General features: G+C 36.1%; 1 protein-coding gene across 5 annotated transcripts in view; it reads left to right on the plus strand.

Annotated features, from left to right (window-relative positions):
- LOC122570064 (transcription factor collier) overlaps positions 1 to 23,345 on the plus strand; it is a 95,590-nt gene extending 72,245 nt beyond the window's left edge. The window contains exons 7-14 of one of the 5 annotated variants that reach the window (XR_006317695.1): positions 10,405 to 10,486; positions 13,010 to 13,142; positions 16,966 to 17,120; positions 17,294 to 17,420; positions 17,846 to 18,148; positions 18,841 to 19,083; positions 19,425 to 19,662; positions 21,046 to 23,345. Coding sequence is in view for 3 of the 5 variants with exons in the window: in XM_043731921.1 (XP_043587856.1) it covers positions 10,405 to 10,486; positions 13,010 to 13,142; positions 16,966 to 17,120; positions 17,294 to 17,420; positions 17,846 to 18,148; positions 18,841 to 19,083; positions 21,046 to 21,158 (1,156 nt within the window). In the remaining 2 variants the exon portion in view is untranslated. Of the gene's footprint in view, positions 1 to 10,404; positions 10,487 to 13,009; positions 13,143 to 16,965; positions 17,121 to 17,293; positions 17,421 to 17,845; positions 18,149 to 18,826; positions 19,084 to 19,424; positions 19,663 to 21,031 lie in introns of those variants that run through there. The other 4 variants (XR_006317694.1, XM_043731924.1, XM_043731921.1 and 1 more) reach the window with 4 other exon arrangements.
- The last annotated feature ends 1,114 nt before the right edge of the window (positions 23,346 to 24,459 follow it).

Genomic DNA, 24,459 nt, shown 5'->3' on the forward strand with positions numbered 1-24,459 from the left:
TGCCTCTCAAAGCGGGATGCCGTTCTCGTGGGAGGGAGTAGACAAGGTTCAGGGTACCCTCCGTAAGTCTGTTAAGGAAGAGTCGTGAGTTTCCTCAAAGGGGCCGCGAATATTAAAATCACATTTTAGCCCTTTCCTCGCCCCCTACCCCTCGCTGTTTCGACGACGAACTCCATGACCGTGCAACAAGGTTAACCGAGATTAAGCGAGCTTCCGGAAAACCTACAGCACTGTGTTATTTTACCCAGACACGTATCGCTAAATCGTTTGTCAGTAATGAATTTTATATGGTTATTGAAGTTGACTGGCCATTTCTCCCATTTTCCTATATCTCCATTTTCATAAATAATACCTGATTTACGGAAACTTGAATAATTTATGGAGATACAAATACAGTCTGACTTGTGGAGACTTCCTGAGTAAAATACAGATATAACAAATTTGTCTAAATTATTAAAAATATATCGATCTGATTATATTTAAAAGAGTATGAATATAATATAAAATATAACACTTCGTTCCTGACCTAGGATTATTAAAGAGGCGTAGAAATACTGTTTATGAAATTCTTCTTGTTAGAAACACACGGTACAGGATGTTTTTGGTTTGCGTGACATTTTTATCTTTGGTAAGAACACACGTGTGCTGGAGCATGCGCGACTTACGGTCGTTTTTGTCGATATTTGACAGTAGCAACTTGAGAGGGTCCCAACCATCCCCATCGAGCCCTCAGGGGCTCCGTATCTAAATGCAGACATTAATAAATCGCGGACACACTCGTACGTTCGTGTACGAATCGTCGTCGGCGGTAAGTTAGTTTACGCTGGTGGAGGTTCTGATGCGTTTATGGAAATGACTCGTGGCTTGCTCGGACAGCGTACGCCTAAGGCATTACGACATAATTCAACAATTTTCGGCTAGCCCTCTACTCAGTGGGAACATTCGGACAGTCGTATCTGCAAAGGGTGGAAATTATAGAAACTGATAATGCTTTCTGTAGCTAATTAAATTGCAATAACAAAAATTTTAACATTCGCATGTGATTTCGATAATTGACATTTTTAAATAAAAAAACCTTCCAATCTATTTGGATTGAATTAAAGGAAACCATATTTTTATTACTATATGACGTAACGAAAGAATTACATACAATAATCTACAAATTCTATAAACCATTCAACTGTTCAATTATTTATATTATAATACCTATTTATGTAATTATTGTTAAATTTATGATATAAGTTCTGAAGAAATTATATCGTGTTCAGTGATCGATGACTGGTGAAAAAATTTTCTAAATAAATATTTATTGTATATTTTTACATCCGACGTTAAATTAGATTACTTGGTACATTTATACGATTCCTTCCTTATTATCTCTATAAATTTATACGATCAATTGAAAAAGCATAAAGAAGACAATTACATCGGATACGAAATTCCTTTGCATTGAATACGTTTTAAGGATAACATAATTCGTATGAAATCACGATATACGCAGAGTAAAATTTTACATTAAACCGCATTGCGAATTCCATAACAGTCACGTCACTTACGTGACTAGTGTTAACATTCGTATTATGTAACAGTAACTATGCGATAGATAGTAAATCGTCAGTTGATGTACCATAGGTGCAAAGCAAATCTAGTTACAGCAGCCGGCCTCTCAAGCCGTCTTGTAGCTAATATGATAGACTGCCATTAGGGATATCTCGCTGTCGTGACGAGGGGACTGTGAAACGCACAAGGAGCAAGGAGGGAGGATGGGCTACACAACATAGAACCACGACAGGGTACGTTAGCTCAGGATATGCTAGTTAGTAAGACGTATTACTTACGTATGAATTATGCAGTACCTTGGTAGTACCTGCCGAATAGCCTTAGCTTCTCCCATCTTAGGACTTAGGTAAACGGAACTCTCTCTTACTACTGACAGGAATTCGGTTAAGTTACCCTCTTTACACATTGCTGGGCGCCTGATTTCCTTTTGTAAACACGAAAACGACCGTCCCAATACAAAATACATCGGGACTGTCGATTAACAACCGTGTTTGGTTTCGTAACCATGTTTCAACAAGACGGACGAATATACTTTTTCTCATGAACTCCAAATCTTATAAGGAACGCTATTTAATTGGAGATAGAACGATATAAACCTTTTTATATGAATCAGAAAAGTACATAAAATGCTATGGACAATTGAAGAATTCACATCAAAGGGGACAATTCTACGTCTTCGTTTTTCTTCAGAGAAACAAAAGGATATTCTAATATCTCATATTTCTGTTTTTGAACAGAATATTCATCATATTACATAACCTTTATGAAGATGTCTGTAGTTACATTGTAGAAGAATTATATCTAATTTTTATCTAACATATTTATATCTATATAAATATATATAACTGTTATGATTATATTTAATTATATCTAATTAGTACTATAAAGTTGTGGACTTTGTGATAACACTTTTTGTAGAATCGGTTAATTAAATAATCATATTTTATAATGTAGGCTCCACTATGTTATAAATGTAGCTTTCGATTAATAGAATCCATTATTATTTGAAAGGTTGACAAACTTGACAAGTGCCTTCCTCGTTACGAACGAATAATAACGAAGTTATTTGTTTTTTACTGTATACATCGATTCACTTAAAAATATTTTAATAGACAAAGTCACGAAAATTCTCGCTTGAAGTTCCTTGACTGTATTTCACAAAAATAAGTCTAGTTCCTAAATTAATTACCAATAGCATTCTTTTGGAAATATTTTTGTAAGTTTTGTAGTATATTTTCGAAATCTATAAAAAAATCTATACGGTACCATCATCAATTGAACAATGTTTTTCTCAAGCATCACTATCTCACAGTTTAAAATTTCAGAATTTCGTAAAATGTACAAGATACTTAAAACCGGTTGTAAAAAGTAACGTTTTCATCGATATCACGTGGTACGTTTTGAATATTTAGTGTAGAAAAAGCGTGGCTGAAGGCATCTAAGGACATTCATAACTTCTTGTCTGCTCGAGCGTAAATTTATTCTACTTGCACTCTCAGTCCGGCTCCTATTTACGTCGACATTCTGGTAAGAGAAAATTAAACAGCGATATCATAAGGACCGGTTAGCGGTCCTATGCTGCTCACACGTCATGTCACATTATTTTCTCAGCTTCTCTGAAATGTTGACTTTTCTGTAAATTAAATTAATGTTCGTTTCACCGTGACGTCTACCAGAATACTCTACTTGATAAAACGTAATACGTTTACTATTTCGGTGATGTTTAATATCTGATGCTTAAAAGAATATGGTTAAGGAATCGATTATATACATAATGCTAGGATGAAGTTAATAGGATAATCATTTAGATTACTTATATAATTATTATGAACGAATAGATTATTGTACGCTAAAGAGTATATTCAATATATTCGGTCGACCGAAAAGTTTCTTTCGTTTTGTAAGGAAATAATGGATGCACATTTTCTGTTTTATATTATTTTATCGAATTACGTATAATCCATTTTGCTCTATCAAAATAAAGATCACAACGTTCGAGAGATTAGGTTTCATGTTTGTATAAAGATGCATCGTTGTAAAAGACGGGTCTGTAAAAAACTTTTCGGACAACCTAATACTCACTTTCGACACGTATCTGTTTTGTAACTATTATTCGAATTCATTTCAAAATTCACCAGTATTATTGCAGCGCCAACGAAACTCGAAAAAGGATGAAATTCTATACTATAAGCCCCTCACTTATATCAATAACTTTGTAGTCAAAACAGTTATATCGGTGACGATATAAAATCAGTAAATGACCTGTATAAATAAACTTTTCATCGACAGGCAATAATTTCCTAATTTAACCGATAGCTTACGTATGATCCTTCTTAGCTGTTTCCTATCTATAATACTTCCTGTAGAGAGGATCTGAAGGAACGAGTCGGTGGATGCTGGATGACGGCGATGCAAAGAGGGAGGGGGGTTTCAAGAAGACCAATGCAGGGGGCGTAATGGAGGCTAGTTAAACATTAAGCATCCCCTGATACCTTACTAACCCCTTACTAACCCCAGTTAAGGTGTATGCAAGGTATACAGCTCTAGGTGGTTTCCTATGCCTTACGGACCTCCGTATACATTCTTACTAATTGACGTTCTGCGCGTCTGCATTATGCACTTGCGATTACTCCCGGGCGTTTTCTTACTAAAATAATATATCCGATCGAACGGTGTACCACTGTATCTTTTCAGAAAAAAATAGCAAATTGTTACGTACTATCTATGTGTCTACGTGTGTACGTTTCTGTGTTTTAATAATGGAAATGCGTTTCTTTTCTTTAGGCCTTTCCTTTTATCTTGTATCTTGTAGTTTATCGCTGAATGTTTTTCTTTATTATTAATATCATCGATGTAGCATCAGAAATATCGTTACAGGAAAAAATACCCATATGAAATCAGTTTATCTGGCTTACTAACGAACTTAAATACTACTTCAATTTAATTCTTTGGTATTCCTGCTTTTACATCTATGGATTTTAATTAGAAAATTTTCTGTCATTTTCAAAAATAAACTTCTTTACCTAAAAGTTTTGATTTTAGTGATACGGAGCCAGAGTAGTATGGACATGTTAAATAGAATACTCAGTGAACTCATTATTATTGTTATTATTATCACATAAGATGATATTGCTTTCAAAAATCACAAACATGATATTGATTCTCATATTTAGTACCTATATTTATTGTAAGACCGCAATTTTCACAATTGACCTATATCTTATCAAGCTGAGCCACAATATGAAAATATCTTTTTCAATGGGTACAACTCATATTCCTCATCCGTACGTTTTACTTTATTGTACATTATTTGACGGACTACGTATAAGACTGATCAGATTCAATGGACAAACAGTCTGATAACTAATATCTAGTACCATAATGAGATTGTGAATTCTCTTAAAGCTTAGTAACAATGAACGTAATGAAGATATCCCTAAGGAGTACCTAGAACCGAGATACATTGTTAATACGACTGCTGAGTAGAGGTTTGTCGTTTGGATAGGTGATTAGTGCTCTATCGAACACGCCTCCTATTCCACTGAACAGACAGAATTTCTTACCGATATTCCTCTGAGACTTAGAGGTTCTCACAGTGGAATTTTCCATTAACGTCTAAAATAATTTATTTTCATCGATATGTTTTTCCTTAGAGTACGCGTTTAAATAACATATTTCGCAAATAATAATTGTAATTTGGAGAAACAGAAAGTTGTAATTACAAAAATCATTCAAAACGATGGTTAACAAGATATTTATTAATATTGTTAACGATGAAATATCTTGTATTTTTTTACAAAATCAATTTTTAATTATTTGACGTAGAAATCGTTTGACTTTATCAATTTATTGTACACAATCTTTAATGGATCAAGTAAGAATTTGCAATATTACTTACTATCTTCGCTATAAAATAAAAAGGAAATGAAATAACAGAGAGAGCGAATTTAAACGTGACATTCTTGAATTTCGCGCTGACCTGACATTACATTATTCGCTCCTCTATGGTAACAAAAAAGGGGCTATACTTAGGGAGCCGAAAACATGATTAAAGATTTTCCAACGTAGGAGGAAATGGATTTCTGATACGCGTAATGCTACCCTATTTGGAACTATTACGCGTAAGTCCCCAAGTAAGCCCCCTATATCCATTCACCCTTGGTCGAAATATATTTAGTAGATCAGAAGGCATCTACTTTCGCCTTAGCACCCGTGTACGTGTTGATAACGTGTAAATAAGTCGAAAAATAATTACATGTACGTTATGAGAAATTCAAATTTCATATCTTACGATCTAATAGTAAAGCAACACGACTAATATAAAATTACATAAAAGTATAATAAAAAACAAAATGTATTTTAATGAATATTTCGTTAATTAGATTGCGTTTACGGTTCTATATTATTTTTATAATAACAAAATCGTCCAATATTAGTAACCCTCATATTTTTCCACCCTTACATTTCGATAAATACATATCACGAAACATTTTTCGGTTCGAAAATATTTCCACAGAAATTACTTTCTTCGAGAAAGAAGCATCCTCTTCAATATAGCGAGAAAAATCGCTAATTGGTACACGGGAAATATTAACAAACCGCTGCACAAGTGCCGATGATTTACTGCAAGGTTTGATTGAATTCATTCGGTTCTGTTTACCTGGCCTCTCTCTTCCTTTCATTTTCCCTCTCCCTTTCACCGCGAACCTCCAATATTTAGCTCTTTTTTTCATTGACGTCGTTTATTTTTTCTGGCTCGTTCGTTCATCCATCCCGACGTTGCGAAGTTGTATACTGTAAAACTGGAAACAGCGAACGGTGCACGTTTCTCGCTACACGCCGTTGCCATTCTGTCTCCCCTTCTCCCCATCGCATACAACCCTCCGCTTTCCGCTGCGCGTTGCTGCGTTTTATTTTCATTTTAGCAGAGGCAACGGAAAGGTATGTTACAGATCGGAAGGTAGGTTGGGAATGATTTCTCAATTGGTCGGCCTCTGTATATTTTATTCCGTGTCAATTCGTTAGCAACCGAACAACGACCAATACAGCAAGAATCAACCGATCCGTTCCTCGCATTCACTGAAAAAACATTTTAATTACGAAACTATAATATTTACGTTCATACGATACTGATCGTCCCACTTCTGAGCGTATTAACGTTACAGTTTTTACTCATTAAAAGTATTACATCTTTTAATGTTTCTTAAACTAAATTTTTTAGAAGGATTTGGGCTGACAAATTTTGTTTTGTCTTTAAGAATTCGTTATATTATACAGACTTGTCAAAGATCTTCGTCTTCGAACAATATATATGTTTTAAAGATCAAGCGAACAGTTACAATTTCTAATGTGTATTTGTATTAAATTGTAAAATGTTGACATTCGGGTATTTTAAGGAATATATATATATTTTGTTAAGTGATATGTTGTAGAGTATATAAATCTTCACTGTTGATACAAACGATCTTTAACTCCATCAAACGTTTCAACGGCGTAAAATACACCTCCCGGCTGTGTTAAGCGACGATCCAGAATAGGTTTTATCGCGAAAACTGGCGCAAGCTCGCGGAAAGCATCGCTGAAGGAGAAAAATCTAATAGATGATCGAAATCGAGTTTGAGCCCCTGTAAGAAACTGGCCTTTCCACCCTTCTTGCTCGTGTTCGCGTTACAACATCGTCGATACTGTCGCCCCATCGAGCTTAGAATGAAATCCAGTTCGCATTTGAATCAGTCGGTAACGCAATCCATTAGCTCCTAACAGCCAATACTCCGAGGAGAGCGTGGAAGAAAACGACTCTAAAAAGGAAAAAGAATGGAGGGATGGATAGACGTCAATACGAACCGTAGGGTGTCGCGAATGATTAGTGTTACGTATGAGCATATTCTATACAACAAGAAGTCATTACACGAAATGTTTAGAAGAATGATTTTTATTTCTTCGATATTTTTTTCATTTATTGGAATGTAAAGTTTCTGCTAAAAAAGGAAATGAGAAAATTTCATTACTGAATTTATTATAAGTGTACGCGTTGTATAAATATTCGAACTAAAATATTAAAAACACAAGATATCACGTTTGGAATTATTAGCATTATATTTATATAAAAAAAGAATTGAAAACCACTAAAAGAAGAGTAAAAACATTGTTAGAAATAACTTTCATCATCAATGTATCAATGTATATTTTATAGTCAATATCAATGTATATGTAAAACTATAAATACTATGCAAAAAGGACAGTGTACACAACCTACAAAATTAATTATGAAGTGTTTGTCTACTTACATTCCATTTCTACTGCATAGAATTCCCTAAAGAGTCGTAAACCTCTTCATATTTCTTTCACTAACCATAATACGACTTAACATCTATTAGTCGTGTTTAAAATATGATTGATTGTACTTCTCATCCTTAGACTCTAGAAGAAAGAAAATATTGTATATAATATCTAATAAATCGATAAACAAACAATTACTACGAGCTACAAGAAAAATAGAACAGTCGTTGTCGAAACAACTTGCTTGGTCATCCTCCTTGCCGTTAAAAACGTTAACACGCTAGACGTTTTCACGTCGCTTTTACAGGAACGTAGGTATATACAGGTATGGTCGATAGGATTCGTATCTGCAAAAGACTAGAAAGCGTCGTCGTTTTCCGCGCCTCAGGCACGACAGAGACATCGTGTTTAGAGCAAGATCCACAACGATGATAAGGTAAAGTACAATGCTTTGAATACCCATCCAGCATCTCGATAAGATCTTAACGTCCTCTAAGAGTAAACGAAATTAAATTCGCTCGGCGTTCTAAGAGCGGCCGAACGTAACCGTTAACACGAACCTAGAGCATAGTCCATGAATACGGATAGATACGAAAAGCATGAAGCAGGAGATCGATACGTTTCTTTCCCTTTCTCTTTCTGTATATCGTCCCTTCCCGTTCTTCCTCCGCCTTTTCTCTTTATATCCAGCCAGCAGTCCTTCCCTTCCGTACTCACTACGCGAACAAGGGCTATCTCCCGATCGGTTTTCGTTTTTACTTTTCACTTTTCCAACTATATGGATTCCGTGCCAAACGTTCCACTCGGTTGACAACTTGCTCTGGATCATGCAACCGACGATAAAAGTGTCGTTTAGATAATCCGACCACGTGTAATGCGCGCTCACGCTGTCGTTATCTGCGCGCGTGCGATATCGCAAAGAGGAATGAATTGACGGCTCTGTTAGTACGGCACGAAGATATATCTACAAATAGAACCTTGCTGTTCGAACTACACACTAATTTCAATAGACATTTTGGAGTATATAACGTAGTATATATACAGACGTATTTGAAGTAATCGTAAAAAGATTACGAAGAGAGATGAGTTTTGTAAAAGTTAGCAAGTAACATATATAAAATGTTACAAAACGGCGTTAATCGAATTTAATAAGTGTAATAAAAGATAAGTTTACAGTATTATGATTACTTACGACGAAGCGTGTTTCAACGTAGTTTACCGACTTCATTAACTTGTATACTAGACGTTATTTATACTATTATTATCGCTGCTCTATTTTCTCTCAATTTTATGGGAAATAAAAAGGACGGTGACGCGAGAGACGATGAGACGTGGCACGAGATAAATCAACGCAACGATAAGGACGATGGATCACGCGTATATAACACAACACCTAAACGATTTTATTCCTTCCAGCGTCCATAAAATTAAACGAACCGACATTTACTGTGTTCTATGCAGTCTTTCGTTCCTCTGTTTATCTCTTAACGTGTATAGAACAGGGAAAATAGCGGAGACAAAGGAACAGGAAAGGAACGTGGTATCGATAGGAACCGAGGCGACGAAGTGAAATCAGACGAGTTCCTCCTACAGTTTCGCTTGGACGATTCGCGCAAACGAGAAAGAAAAAAGCGGGCGTCACTACTAGAAGGTATGCGTTTGATTTTTCGATGGAGTGCCGGATCGTATAGACGCAGTCCGTAGGGGGATAACAATGGTGTCCCACGGGAGGACAGGCCTACCAGCCACCCAGAAAACTACCCCTTCATCCGTCGAACTCTTCATCGTCTCGGTCCTCCTGATTGTTTCCTACGAGTTTTCTCCACTCTCTCTCGATCTATCTCAGCCTACCAACACAAATATATTCCGTATTTCGTTCTTTCTGTCTTTTCAGCGAATTCTTCTTTTGCCTTTCACTCTCGCCAATGCAAACACGAGTATTCCCGCATCTACAAAAATTTTCTCAAATTCAATATTCCCCCTACAGTCTACATAATTCATGAAAATTGAATCGTCGGCTTTTTGCCTTATAACTTGCTTTTTGTTCCGTGAGTTTTTTTTAAATTTCTTTTGGAAGCCGTATGTTACCATCGTCTTGTTCATGCAATTACATAGGTTAATATTATTTTATAATTCTTTATTCTTCGAATCATTCATATCTTTAATACACATTCGTTGATTCTGGTGATGAGAAATATGTTGCAATTACACGTTATATCTGTTGTTTGTATTTCAGAACGAAAACAAAGGTTTTACACTGATTTACAAAAAAAATATATTTTTATAAAAATACACGATCTGACATTTTGGATAGAGCGGCGCAGTAGCCACGTACGTTGGCATAGTATACAATGCCGTACGGTCCTAAAGGTCGAAGAACACGTGGTTGGGGGTTTAATCTAGAGAAATGCTGAATAATAGAGGCGAGTAGAACAGGGCTTACGATTGGCTTATGCAATATTCAGACTTACTTTCCAGCCAAGTTCGCGTTCTAATTAAGTTCTCGGCGTCGAAGAGCGTTAAGCACCTTGTCAACCGTTTAACTCCGGTCCCCTCTGCTTTCAGATTCTTCCTCAAGTTCTTCCTCAAGTGCAACCAGAACTGCCTTAAGAATGCCGGCAATCCACGTGATATGAGACGCTTCCAAGTAAGTTAACGTATCAATTTTTGCTAATTGAAACGCTTAAGAAGGAAAAATTGCCAGCGTGGTCAAAATGTCAAATTCGTAATTTTTTATACAAAATTTGATGAATATATATAACAGTGAATCTTCAGGAATTTGAATGATCTTTTCTTGTAGAATATATGGATAGAAATGTCTTCTTTGCATTATGTATTTTCTTATATATCTTTCGTTTTGATTTCACTGGTACAAACCTCATACTTTAATCGTCAGTAATTTAATTTTCATATTTTAATGTAGCGTGAACTTTTATAACAATAATCTATTAATTGTACGTGAGTTTCACATGTAAAGCACAAGTAAACCACAGATACGAATCAATCCTAAACATTATCTTAAAATAAAAACTCGTAATTTCATTACTGTTAAGTAACGTTTACATTAAAAATCCGAGAAGCAGCCGAACGCATAAAACGTTATTTCCGAGTGAGAAAGAAATTAGTGAACAGTTAGATTTTCTTCCGCGTCTCGAATCTCTTTTATTCGATTACAAAGTGGCTGAACAGAAAGGGAACGTAACAATCGTGCGATAAGGCGGACGGAACCAATGGAAGAAGGCGAAAAGACAGAGCGCAAAGTTTTTGGTAATTTATTTTTTAATTCTACCTTTTGTCTGTGGAAATGGATACGGACGGGGTGGCGAGATACGGCTGTCGGTGAGTAGGAGAGACCGTTATACGGAGGTGGGGGTGGAAGGGGTGAACGGATACGGGGGTGGGTTGGTTGATGCCGCGCTGAGCTAATTGCCAACCCCTTGGATTACGTCTCTTGGATGGGGATCTCAACTTCCGACGATGGCCGACCATCGGGAAATTGCTGTCTCCTCGACCAACTTCTTCTTTTCTTTTTCGAAATTAAAAAAGAATGCTTCCAAGTGGAAGCTACGCATTTCTAGGCGTACTATACAACGATACGCCGGCATGCTATTCCGACAGATTTTTCATGTTCTCGTCCTCGTTCCTCCGGCCAGTTAATATAATTAATCGACGTTGGTTTAATTTGAAAAACTGCCGATGATCTCAACTATATCGATAAAAAAAAATATATATATAAGAAAAAGAATTATAAATTCTAAAAGCACTGTATAATATATTTGACCCATGATAACTTTAATATGATTTATTTTTTATATAATATCAATGTATATTTTTTTATATAATTTCCAAACCTTATCTTTAAATTTTTCATGGACTCATTTTTGTATTCGACCACCTAAAGGTAAACCAAAGTTAAAGTACTTATTATTCCACCGAATTTGTTTAGAAATTGCATATTACTTGACGTAGCGAATTAAAATTTTAGCAGTACTCCTTCCGTTTCCTTGAAAATTTCTCTGGCGAAGGGCAGCCAGGTTATACTCACCCTTGTGCTGGCCAAGTTTGCACGACGTTACGCGCTAGGTACCACAGCCAACTAGTCAAGAAAGTTGAGAAGTTGCAGAAGGACAAAACTTCAGGCATTTACCAACCGCCCAGTCGATTTTATAAACGTTCTTTCTACTTTCTCCCGAAAATCATCGTTCTCTTGTTTGCATCCGGCAAACTCGAGGTTAACCACGTGGTTTGTTTCAATTTGTCTAAACTTCTATTCGCAAAAGTATACTCTCTATATTATGGAAGTGAAAGAAATATACATACGTCACCAATAAAGTTACATTATTCGCATCACATATCAATAGAATTATTATATAATTATATTTGTAAAGATTCTCGAACTAATATTTTATAAATTTATTTTAAAAGAAGATTAATTTTATAATTAATGGGAATGAATTTTCCTTTTACTAGTACGCAATATTTAAATAAGAAAAAATATTTAATAGTACTTACAATGCTCTAGGTTGCTTACACGAGGCAACCATATTCCAAGGCTCAGCTTTAATGAGATTATATTCATACATTTGTACGATAGTATCTATCATACGTGCAAATAGGGGGTCACGAGAGTCACGGAATGCATGGCGAATACACATAATGCAATGTAGTAAATCAGGTTACATTGCTTGTTCGCAAGAGATATGATTAACATATACATGCACTGTACTTACATAATACGTAAATAAAATTACGCAACGTGTTATACGACATAGTTTCTGTATACACGCCCTTTTGTGTCCTATTTGACGATGGCTTAACATGTTTTAAACAATACCGGTGACTATAAATTTATCTGTATTATGACGTGAAACTAGAACTTCGATATCTATTTTTATTTATATATTTATTATTGCAAATCTAAAAACGATATGAAAATTAAATGCGATGTTGAAATTATTTAATCCGCGATAGAAAGATTAATGTTGATAATTTGACCTCTTTTAATAAGAAGAAAAATTTGTCATCTTATGTAAGATTCGAAATTATCTTAGGAATGTAATTTTTCTGTCCCATTAATTTGGATTATTTCATGGAATTAAAAATATACGTTTACAATTTTATTAATTTTTTTTTACCTAAATTCTTATATCAACGAATTTCAACGTAACAGGTGGTCATTTCCACGCAAGTAGGAGTAGAGGGACCGCTACTGGCCGTCTCGGACAACATGTTCGTTCACAACAACAGCAAACACGGACGTAGAACGAAACGATTGGATCCCAGTGATCCTGGTGAATACAACAGTGAGTACCATGAACTACGATTGTAAAGTAAATGATGCGTAAAAGCATCGTATTAGAAATAGATTTTTACTAACCAAATGCGACAGAAATGTAATTTTAAGGTCGCATTTCGTACGATACGGAACGCTATTAATTTGCTGTAATATTATACGAAGATGATAATAACGTGCGATTACTAAAGTGATTGTACTTGCAATACGTAATTAAAATAATATAACGCTGGTAATCGAGTTTAAGCAAAGCTTTTGTAACGATCCGTCTTTATCGCGGTGACGTCTTAAATACTTACGATCAATCATTTCAGTTATTTCATTCTTTCACGAATACATTACGATTAATGGCAATGCATGATTTATCACGGAGTTCATTTGTAACGATTATACAAAATGTAATATACCTAGAAATAATAAAAGTATATGAAAGGCTTGTAACTCTATGTGAAACCGAATAACGTTAAATATTAATATTACAGTTTTTAGTAATATTCCTGCAAACTATGAATATTTATCAAATTTTGCTTTAAATAAAACATGTAAATAAGATGACAGTGAATTAAATTCCACACGAGACGCGCAATTAATCGCGTACACGTAATCTTACGATAGTTCTTCGACCGATTTATAGTCGTCATTTACAATTGGAAGATCCTGGGCGTTCGAGCAGCGTTTCCCTTCCTTACGGAATTCTCGAATGAAAGGGAAGGGTACGGTAGGGGGGTGAGTTGGTTTCTTCGAGATCGGTATAACGACTCGAGAGCCATAGTAGAGGGTGGAATCGTAAGAGGAGAGGGAGGGGCATGCTGGGAGGATAGGATATAAGGAGTCATAGGGCAATTCAGCAAAGTTTGGCGTCGGTCGCGCATACAAACGGCTGATATCGTGCGGCCACCCCTTGACTACGCGCGTTCTCCTCTTCTCCTAGCTTTCTTCTTCCAACCTTTCTTCCTTGCTGCGCCAAGACAAGATGTAAATCAATGGGATGCGGGAAAACGAGGGATCCACCACGTTTCTCTCTGTGCTTCCTCCATTGCTTTTATTTCCTCCGTTTCTCTTCTCGCTCCTCTCCGCAGGTTTCAAGCTTTCTTTCCACCCTACCGTATCTTTTCGTTTCTTTTTTTGCCGGGCTGGTTGCCATCAAGCGGAAAGACACAAGTAGAACAGGAACAAAAGGGAACAAAGAAGGAGAGGAAACTCGGGATTGACCTCTCTTTTCTTCCTTTTCTCCCCACTTTCTCTTTCTCTCTTTTAGCAGTGGTTGCTGCGAGGTGTTGGTTTGTGAATTCTAAGTTTATGCTATCTCATCCTCTCAGCTTTCGCAACTGCTGTGACGCTATACCGCTAGCACTCTTTCCAAATTCCCTAGCGGGCAACTCCCAAAACGCTGAAACAGGCATACCGATGAGACAAAAGGAGAAGACGCGCTGAAAGGACAAAATCGGAGAGAAAGAGGAAACGGATAAAAAAATAGCTCGTAACTACAATCGAATTTTCCTATCCGTTTTAGAAATCGGAGTTTAGATCTGTCAAAGCTGCAATACTAAGGTAGTATTTACCAAATTTATGAAATTACGTTTCATTTCACTGAAGTAGTTCTAACTAACATCATTCAATTCAGTTCATTACAATTTTAAATTTTCTATAAATACATAAGCATCCGCAGCCCATTTGTTAATATCGTATTTTCTCTAATTACACCATAGAAAGTTCGTTTTTCAATGAAATTTAATTAAATATTAGAATATATATGTTTGTGTGGTTCTATTTATAAAGATATAAAAGATAATTAAGGAGCATGAATTATGCGAGTGGCCTAGGTAAAGAGAAAGCAGTTTGGCCATAAAACATCGGCCTAATGACGCCGTTCGCGGTGAAAGTGAAAGCAATTTCTTTCTGCAGAAGTTCGCGGGTCTTTATCAGGGTAAACGAAGTTATCTCGCGATCTCACAGTGATCAGAGAGAATCGGGCCGAACGTGTTGGAGTACAACGAGTCTTCGACTTTGGCCATGGTTTCGTGGTAAAAGAGGAACTCGAGAGAGTAGGAAAGAGTAGTAAGGGTAGCATCCCTTACCACTCGCTAGTGGCACGGGGGATTTTATTTATTCCGGGTTGGTACGCTTGTTCCGGCCTCCTCCACAGAATCCCTCTTTTCAACCCTCCTCTACCTCTTACCACTCTACCTCTTCCTACTTTTCTACCCCATGCCATCGCACCCGACAATTCTCTAGCAGGGTGGTTGCCAACGTCGCTGACTCTGTTTAACGACTTTCTTATACATTGAACATAATAAATACCTTTGTCCCATTCAAGAATCTCCATTTACACGGAAACTGCTACTCTTTAACGCTGTACTGTCCTCGAGTACTTAAATTTTTTTCCACTTTATTACAAACAGACGGTATAAACGTGCAAGACATAGCAATATAAAAATACCGATTAATATCTTCACCTACAATAAGTACGAATAATTCTAATATTTTTATTAATATTTAATAGTCGATAGGAATAATCGTATCGTTATTATTAAATTTCCAAAATGTACCCCGCCTCTGGAATACAGTCATTAACTTTTTAAGATCACACACGCCATGTCCACTGTCAAGATCTCCTAAACCTTTTAAGATTTATACAGAAGCGTAAGCACTCGAGGTGGAAACTGTTTGAGCATCACTGGGAGCAATATACCATGATGTCAGCCACTCTGCCGTGGCTCCGCTCTGCCAGGGTTGGTACCGGGGGTGGCTTGGCTTCGCTGGGGTACAAAATGATATCATTGGGTTATAAATTCCAAGCAGAGACACCAGCGGCCCGATCGCCCCCCCCCTCTCCTTTCCTTCTTGTTACAACCCTTCTCCGGCCACTCCAGCCCTCAGCCTCTTTCTCCTGTCCGCTTCCTCCCCTTTCTCTTTCTCTTACTCTTTCTCCTTGCCACGCTGCCACGGGAAATATATCTACCACGCGGCCTCGACCGAATAAACAGAATATTCAGATAATTTTCCGTATCCCACCCCCTAACTAACTGTCTCAGCTTACTCCGTGCGATCGGAGGTATTCGAGTAATTTTTCAACTTCCATTATTGCGAGTTTTTCATTCTTGTATATCATTTCTTATTGTTTTCGTGATTTCAGAGACCGGTATTACACTTCCGTTTATAAATTGACAAACCATTTGTTCTTGTACAGCACGTGATAATTACACTGTTTTATACTTTTATTTATATAGAGAGTTTTTATCAGTCCTATCAAATATTGTACAGAACGCTATATTTTAGAAGCTTTATATGTTTTTCTTTATTACCTGTGTACATTTCGTGCATTTTTATATTTTCAAATTTGACATGAATACGTACAAGTCTACAATATTCGTCTTGATGTATGTATATATTTTGCATTTTGATTCTACCGTATACAGAAATTTGATATGTATATACATTTCATAAAATCTATTTTAGGGTAAATTAGGTCATACATAGTTAGAATGTTAATGCTTAGAATAATTCTATGGCGCAACACTACAAGCATACAAATGTAAATGCCTAATCATGCTATAATGTTAAGATATTAACATTGCATATAATTTTCACTGGCGCTGCAGAAAGGTGTAATTTAAAGCAATATTTCGCTGGAATTAACTTCAAATTTTACAAAGTCACAATAACTTTAACAGCGTCGTTTATACATGTATGATATAGGTATAACTATACGAAAAGTTATAGGATACTCGTTAAGGAAAGACAATAAATGTTATTATATTGATATTTTAAAGCGAAACGTAACCATCATATCAATATGTTAAGCTAATAATATTGTGTATCCGGAAAATCAGGTCTTTATACGCCTGTACCTCTTCAAACACCGTGCATAAAAGCGATATCGCCAAACGAAGGCTGGACATCTGGTGGATCCACGGTGATAATAATTGGAGAGAATTTCTTCGACGGACTTCAAGTCGTTTTTGGGTCGATGTTGGTTTGGAGCGAGGTATGTATAATTTTATGTTTGAACAAAGATAATTTAAATAGAAAAATATTCGTAACTGAACTAAATATCAAGATTTGGTTTTTAAAACGAAAGTTGTACATTACATATATGTATATCTTACACTATACATACATACGTATCTTACTTCACATTCATTTATTTTTTTCTTCCAGCTAATTACACCAAACGCAATTAGAGTACAAACTCCACCACGACAGATACCAGGCGTCGTTGAAGTTACGTTATCCTACAAAACTAAGCAATTCTGTAAAGGAGCACCTGGTAGATTTGTTTATGTTTGTGAGTATAATAATTGTGTACCTTATGTAGATAAGAGATTCATATAATTTATATTCCAATGTAGGTAGGAATGATAATTAAATTTTATATCTCATATGTATATTTATACATATTTTGGATACTACTATCAATACGTAGAATAATACGTTCTGAACAAAGGGTCTATAGGTCTATGGTACCTAAATATACATATATGTGTAATAGATGACGACAGAATATTTCCTAGAATTATTATGAATTATTGTGATCTATTTTATAAACATAAAGAAACGACGTAATTTAGTTGATTTACTATTTGGACTTCTAAGCCCTTTTTCCAGAAAACTTGGAAGTTAATAGGGATTAGTACAAATGAATGCACAGGCTATAACTACGTATATGATCCTATATATAATTACTAACGTAAAGTTTTACACATTTTTCAGCATTAAACGAACCCACGATCGACTACGGCTTCCAAAGGTTACAGAAACTTATTCCACGACATCCAGGAGATCCTGAAAAATTACCAAAAGAAATCATATTAAAAAGGGCGGCGGATCTTGCAGAAGCCTTATACAGTATGCCGAGAAGCGGGAATGCTGGAATTACGGGAGCACCTAGAAGTCCAGGATCGGGCCATCCACCTGCACCACCAACATCTAGTTCGGCAACAGCGTTCAACTCGTACACAGGACAACTTGCAGTGACGGTACAGGAAAACGGTAGCGCGGCGAAATGGACAGACGGTAAGTATTATAGCGATATTCTATGTCTAGATCACACGATAACACAGTCATTATAACAATTAGAAACGCGAAACGATTGCGGTGCAAGATACCGTGTCACGCTAATTACAAATAGCATCTGTTGCGGAAGTTAACTATATATATATATATATGGTCAATAACATATTCAAAATTAAAATATCTCTTAATAAGTACATATAATGAGTTATTACATCGTTCCACGCGGGATCTCAAACGCGAATCTTATCTGTTTCATTGAACTTGTATAGCCAGTTCTGCGCATTTAATATTCGATGTATAACTTGACCCAACTTCATTTGTTAAACAATTAGTCGAGTACTGACGCGTAAAGCCAATCTGTATCTTTAGCTTTAAACTTGTTCTCTTTCTTTTCTTCAGTTTCTTCTACAAACAGCGTCAAAATAGAAACATATATAACACTTCTCTACGTGTAAATAGCGTCTTTCATATAATATTATACATATTATACAAAGTACAACAGAACGATTGAATTGACTCCAACTGCTTCGATATTGATAACACGATATGAAAGTTAAAATTAGCTCGAAATAAACGCGTTTATCCACCGTTATACGTCATCTCCTCCTCGTTCGGGTGTAATAGGCAAGACGCTATGAACAGAATGATGAAATACTGACGAGTTCGTCTGACGGGCAGGTTTCTATTTCTAGACGGTAGTTCCGTGACGACAGGAGCCGGTGCTGCAGGCGGAGGCGGCGGTGGTGGTAGCGTCGGAGGAAGCGTCGGTGGTAGCGCCGACGCCTATAGGCAAAGCAGTAGCGCGAGTCCACGTGGAGTCGTGACCGGTGGTGGTTATTGCGGAAGTTCGGCTAGCACACCACACAGTCACAGCACAAACGGAAGTTACTCGGTAGCCAATCCGTACACTGGTAGCCCGACTCTTTATACATCGCGTAAGTATATCTCATTCGATGATATCAACCTTATCTCTGTATTTTCCAATTTTATTTACTTAATCCTGTCGATTCTGCTCCATGATTTTTGTAACTTCTCGACAATTCGAAATGTGTGTCTGTACTAAGAGAGTGATGGAAAATACTATTTTATTCCGGTCGAATGAAAAGAAAGTTAACAAAAGTACCTTCCCGATACATTTCGAGCTGTAATTTAATATGCATGTTGTGCGTGAATTTGTGTACACGTGAAACTATGGCACGCATGCGCTTGTTACGTATACGTATGGTTCTGGCGCACGCACTTTATGATTTTCCCTTATGTGAAATTTTCGTTTTAGCGCACGAACAGTATGGCATTTTCTATACGTCCGGGGATGGGAGTGCGTTCGCCCCCGTAGTACGACCACCGACCACCTCAGTCCCACCGCACTGGTCCACACAGCACCACCTCGCCACAGCCGCCCAGTAACCGCTAACCGTCCACCATCACAACCACCATCATCACCATCACAACCACCCTATGCACTGCGATTAAAGAATTATGAGAAACATGCACGAGAGACGAGACTCGAGGATGTATGTACACACACGTTCATTTATGAATAGTTGATAATCCCCATCCCGTCCTTGATTTCATTAAATTGGATATTACGTCTCAGTTGCCTCTGTATGTATCATTATTATGAGATATATTATGTTTGGATATTCAGCTGAATCTTTACTTTGAATTTTTGATGTTTGACAATAAACAATGACTCGGATGTAATTTATGTGGTCTTTGAAATTTTTTATGCAATTTTTCAAATATTTAATCAATTTTAAAATTATTTTATGATTGTGTACTAAATTATAAGAGTGGTTAGAATTTTCTCAAGGTCGCTTCGTGTTAAATTTTATATTGTTCTATATTTATTGTTCATATACTTTAAAACATATTTACAAAATGAAATTATTCGCTGAAAGCGTGAAACGCTTCGGGTAGCTTTATTATTATCGTGATATACGAGTAGCCTCGTAGACGAAACGTTATAATATCGTTTATTATCGTTTATTGTTAAGAAAGCCACTTAACCAATGAACGTTAGCGTCGTTAGAGCGGTCGTTTTGTTGGCACGTGTCCAAACGACGCGACATAGCACGAAGTTCCAAATATAGTCCTTCATCTTGTAATGAGCACTAGTCATCGATGTAAAATTACTCCTGTTTATTAAACCCTATGATACATACAAGTTACAATTAGAGTATGCCGATATCAAATTTATTTAAACAGAGACATGCATGAAAAAATTACTCTACATTTACTCCTATTATCTCTTACATTTAAATTACAATTTTATTTCTGCGTATTTATATTGCTACTGTCCTTGAACTTTTTACTATTTTATTTATTTACACATAGTAAAGTACTAGAGTACTACAAGCACTAGAAACAATTATAATTCAATTTGTTCTGTTTGAACTGGTGATTCCAGAACGTACTTCATATTACGATTTTATAGAGTAAAGTAGGCTTCCCCTCATCCGACCTCGCATTGATCTGTCTCCGTTTTTAATCAACTGCATTTTCGTTGCTAAGAGCAAGAGGATAAAAAGGAAATTTTAATCGAACGAATGAACATATTCTTTAGGCGTAATTTTAAAATAAGCTGAAAAACATGCTGAACAAATATAAAGAATTTAATACAAGAGAAATCTCTTTCTATATTCAAATATTATAATCCAACTTTATTGTTTTTTAATGGAGTGTAAGCACATAATCTCTTGCGACTGACAGTATATGTTTTCGATTCAATTTTTCTTGAACATATAATTGCGTTTCGGTTAAATCTTCGCATTTATAGTTATGTCAAAACAATTTAAAAGGGACATGTTTTCGAATCGCCAGTTCATTAATTACTTCTTAACTTGTAAGCTATAGTGAATGACACTAATATATAACCGACAGTGGGTATGTTGCAGGACTAGGAGAAGTGGTCGGTTCACCATTCAACATGAATCCATTTATGTTGCCCACCTGCAGTCAAGGATATTCAAACGCCGCCAGTCCGTTGCTCTCGTCGAACGGCAAATAGTGTTACGAGATGTAAGCTCCGACGAAAATATCGAGGGGCTATATGTTCACGGAAGCGACATCCATCGATGCGCAGGATTTCAACGAATTTGGATATTCTGATAATCATCGTATTCGCGATTGACAATCGCTTTCTTGAATCGAAATCGGTCCTCTCGATTCATGCGTTTTACTTTTTCTCCAGTTGCCGCGTAACGGAAGAAGAAACCGTCGCAGAGAAGCATCTGTGTAATGATTTTCGTCGGAGCTGAGCGATGAATTCAGTTTTAGTGTGAGAGTATATCGAAACCAGAGCAAACAAAAATCGATAACGTTTTATCATTAACGATGATCGAATAAGTTAAGGAATGATACATATCGAAGCACATAGGGGTGTTTTCTTCATCTATTGACATAGTCGTTCGGTTCACGCATGTAATACAATTTTTAAAGAAGGAAATCGAATACATCCATTTCTTTGTTAAGAAATGTCTCATATAATTTTTAACGAATAAACTATTTCTTTTATATTTCTAATTATTTATTGTAAAATTGCATTCTAGAGTATACGAATTAATTTGATATTTATTTGAACAAAAGAAACAGAAACTCGTTCAAATTGCTATTTAGTAAGTAAAACCATGATTATTTAAACGAATTGTAACGTGCTGTTCTAGTAATCGAATTTACAAATAATAATCATGGTTTGAATAATCCATCGATCCATTTATCAGTGTTTCGAGGATCGAGGTTTCTATTCTGTCAAAGAATGTAAAATTAAATGGCAATTTGGAGGATTCATTAGCTTCTCTGAGAAGCAGCCGAATGACTATTCTCTTTTCGTGTCTCCGATATCGCTATTTTTAATCTAGCTATCTCGATACGAAAGGACCACTCTTATCGATAGAGTCGAGTACCTCCTTTGCCCTGCGTCTCCTCTCGTATACGAAATTATTAAAAAAAGTTCTAAAACTTGCGACAAAGTATTTTCAAGGTGATTTTCTTCAACTTTGTAGTACGATGTTTCTAACGATATAAACGCCTAGTTGTTCGAGAGTTACAGAAGAGGCAATAGTATACGCAGGCGGGGACGTTCACAGGGTGCTGAGCAATTTTATATCAAAGCAAGCAAAGAGGCTAACGAGGGTCTAGGAAATAAAAATGACACCACTAGACGGACATATCGCTTATCAGTGAATAACAGACATCATAGTTTTAGAAAGCATTTTCGAGTTTGAAATTTTATCTTCCTACCCGTACGTTTTAAGAGACTAACCAATATCGGCTAGGTAGCGTAACGTCTAACTTGTAATTTGTAAATTTCCTTGTAAATATTGTTGCGATGTACAAAAAGATAAAAACTATTTCCAGGAATCCAACGAAACGATATTAACGTGATTGTAGGGCGAAAATTATTATACATAGATGTAAATAATCGTAGAGCGTCATAGCTTTATTCATATTGATTAATACGCTGGCGATCCAATCTTTTAACGGGCAAATCGACCGCGTGATCGTAATGATAAATAAATAAATACTCCCAGCTGTTTTCCATGGATATTTCTACTATCGGTAAAAAAAAAAACTTGTTTCTTCCAACGTGTACATTTATACTGATTCGTATTCATGAAAAAAGAAGAAAGAAGGAAACGGTGATTAGAATGTTTGAGGAGAAAATCACGGATAACGATATGAATTAGGAAACAACGTTAAAAATTGGATTCGTCCGTAGCAATTGTATAGAAACGTATAGTTGATTTGAATCGTTCGATAAGCCGGCCCAAAACTAATTTCACAGAAAACGAATCTCACGAAAGTATACGAAGCATGTACCGTTGCAGAATTGAAATCTCCAATTAGTTCAGATTTTGCAGCAGTTTACGAGCATAGATCGTATCGTTTATTTCTTCTGGAACGAATGTCGTTAAAAGTTATTATTGTAAAAAGTTCCTTTTTGCATATCGACTTGGCAAGCTGACTTCCATTGTGGAAGACGCGCTCTTTGTCCCGGAGCCACACACGCTCTGTGATCTTGTGATCTTATAATATTAATTATCACTTTCGTTCGATCACACAATGTCATCATCTTTTACATGGCGCGTCGTTCTTGTACGCATGCGAACGCACACGAGCATGTATACGCGCGTACAAACACTCGTCGATGTATATTAAAATAAATTAAACTTACATTTTTGAGAATTAAAATCAACCATAAGAAATTTATTTCTGACTCCCCTTACGTTGATTTAATTTAGCGAATTTACTGTGGAATTTTATATATAGTAGGAAACATTTAAAAAGAACAAGCAAGTAATCACACTGTTATTACTTTTAATATAGTAATTTTTCCTATGATGAAACATTATCTTTGAAACACAGAAAAAATATTGTGTATTTTTATAAAATAATATATTTGTCTAATGATTACAATTTTTATTCCATTGGCTAAGTTAATATTACTATCTTATATAGTAACATTATTCTTATGTTTAATTGATTTACAACTTTGAATTTCGTACTGTATTACTGTATGAAATTGTCCACTTTAAAAAGTCGTATTTATTTTATATTTTGGAAGCTTAGTTCCCTTCGCAATTTTTCCAATCGTTTATCAAATCTTGTGAAAAATAATTTCGCGAAGTAAACTTCCATCTACGTTCTATTCGCAAATTATAGAATTGCATCAGAATCGGCAATCTAATAATAATTATCGCATTACATGGAAATAACAACTTAATCGCCGGGAGCATCTTTTGCTTCAACGGCATAGCTCCCAGGAGAAACCACGTCGGGATCAACAAATAGCGAAACAGGATCTCGAGGACCACTTCGGTCCGATTAGTTCACATGGTGTCCTGTTACCTCGGCCAGCAAACGGTAGCGCGTACGGCGCGCGTTATTGTAAAGCTGTTTGTGTTATTAGATTTAGATTGGTCGACACGTGGCACGCGGTATGGCAGCCACGTGTCCCATTGCAAACGTTACAACGTGGATACAATACGAAATCGTTCTTCTTGCAATATTTCTTTCCGTGCCAACCCCTACGAAAACACGTTCTTTCATCGAGGATCCGTCAGTTTGCCATTATTTCCTGTGCGATATAGCGACACTCGGCGCACTCGGCACGCTCGATGATTAATTATTAATACAACTGCAAATCATTTTCTCAATCTTCTCATTTTATGTCTATTGTTTCGATAATTAGTGTTTTCTGTTTCTAAATTAATTGTTAACGCAGCTATTGAATTGTTTGAACAAGTAAGAAATAAAGCAGAATTTAACAGCGTTGAACGCTTAAGTGCCTTTATGTTGTACATTTTATA

This window comes from Bombus pyrosoma, linkage group LG1 (assembly GCF_014825855.1).
Source record: "Bombus pyrosoma isolate SC7728 linkage group LG1, ASM1482585v1, whole genome shotgun sequence".
NCBI classification, from domain to species: domain Eukaryota; kingdom Metazoa; phylum Arthropoda; class Insecta; order Hymenoptera; family Apidae; genus Bombus; species Bombus pyrosoma.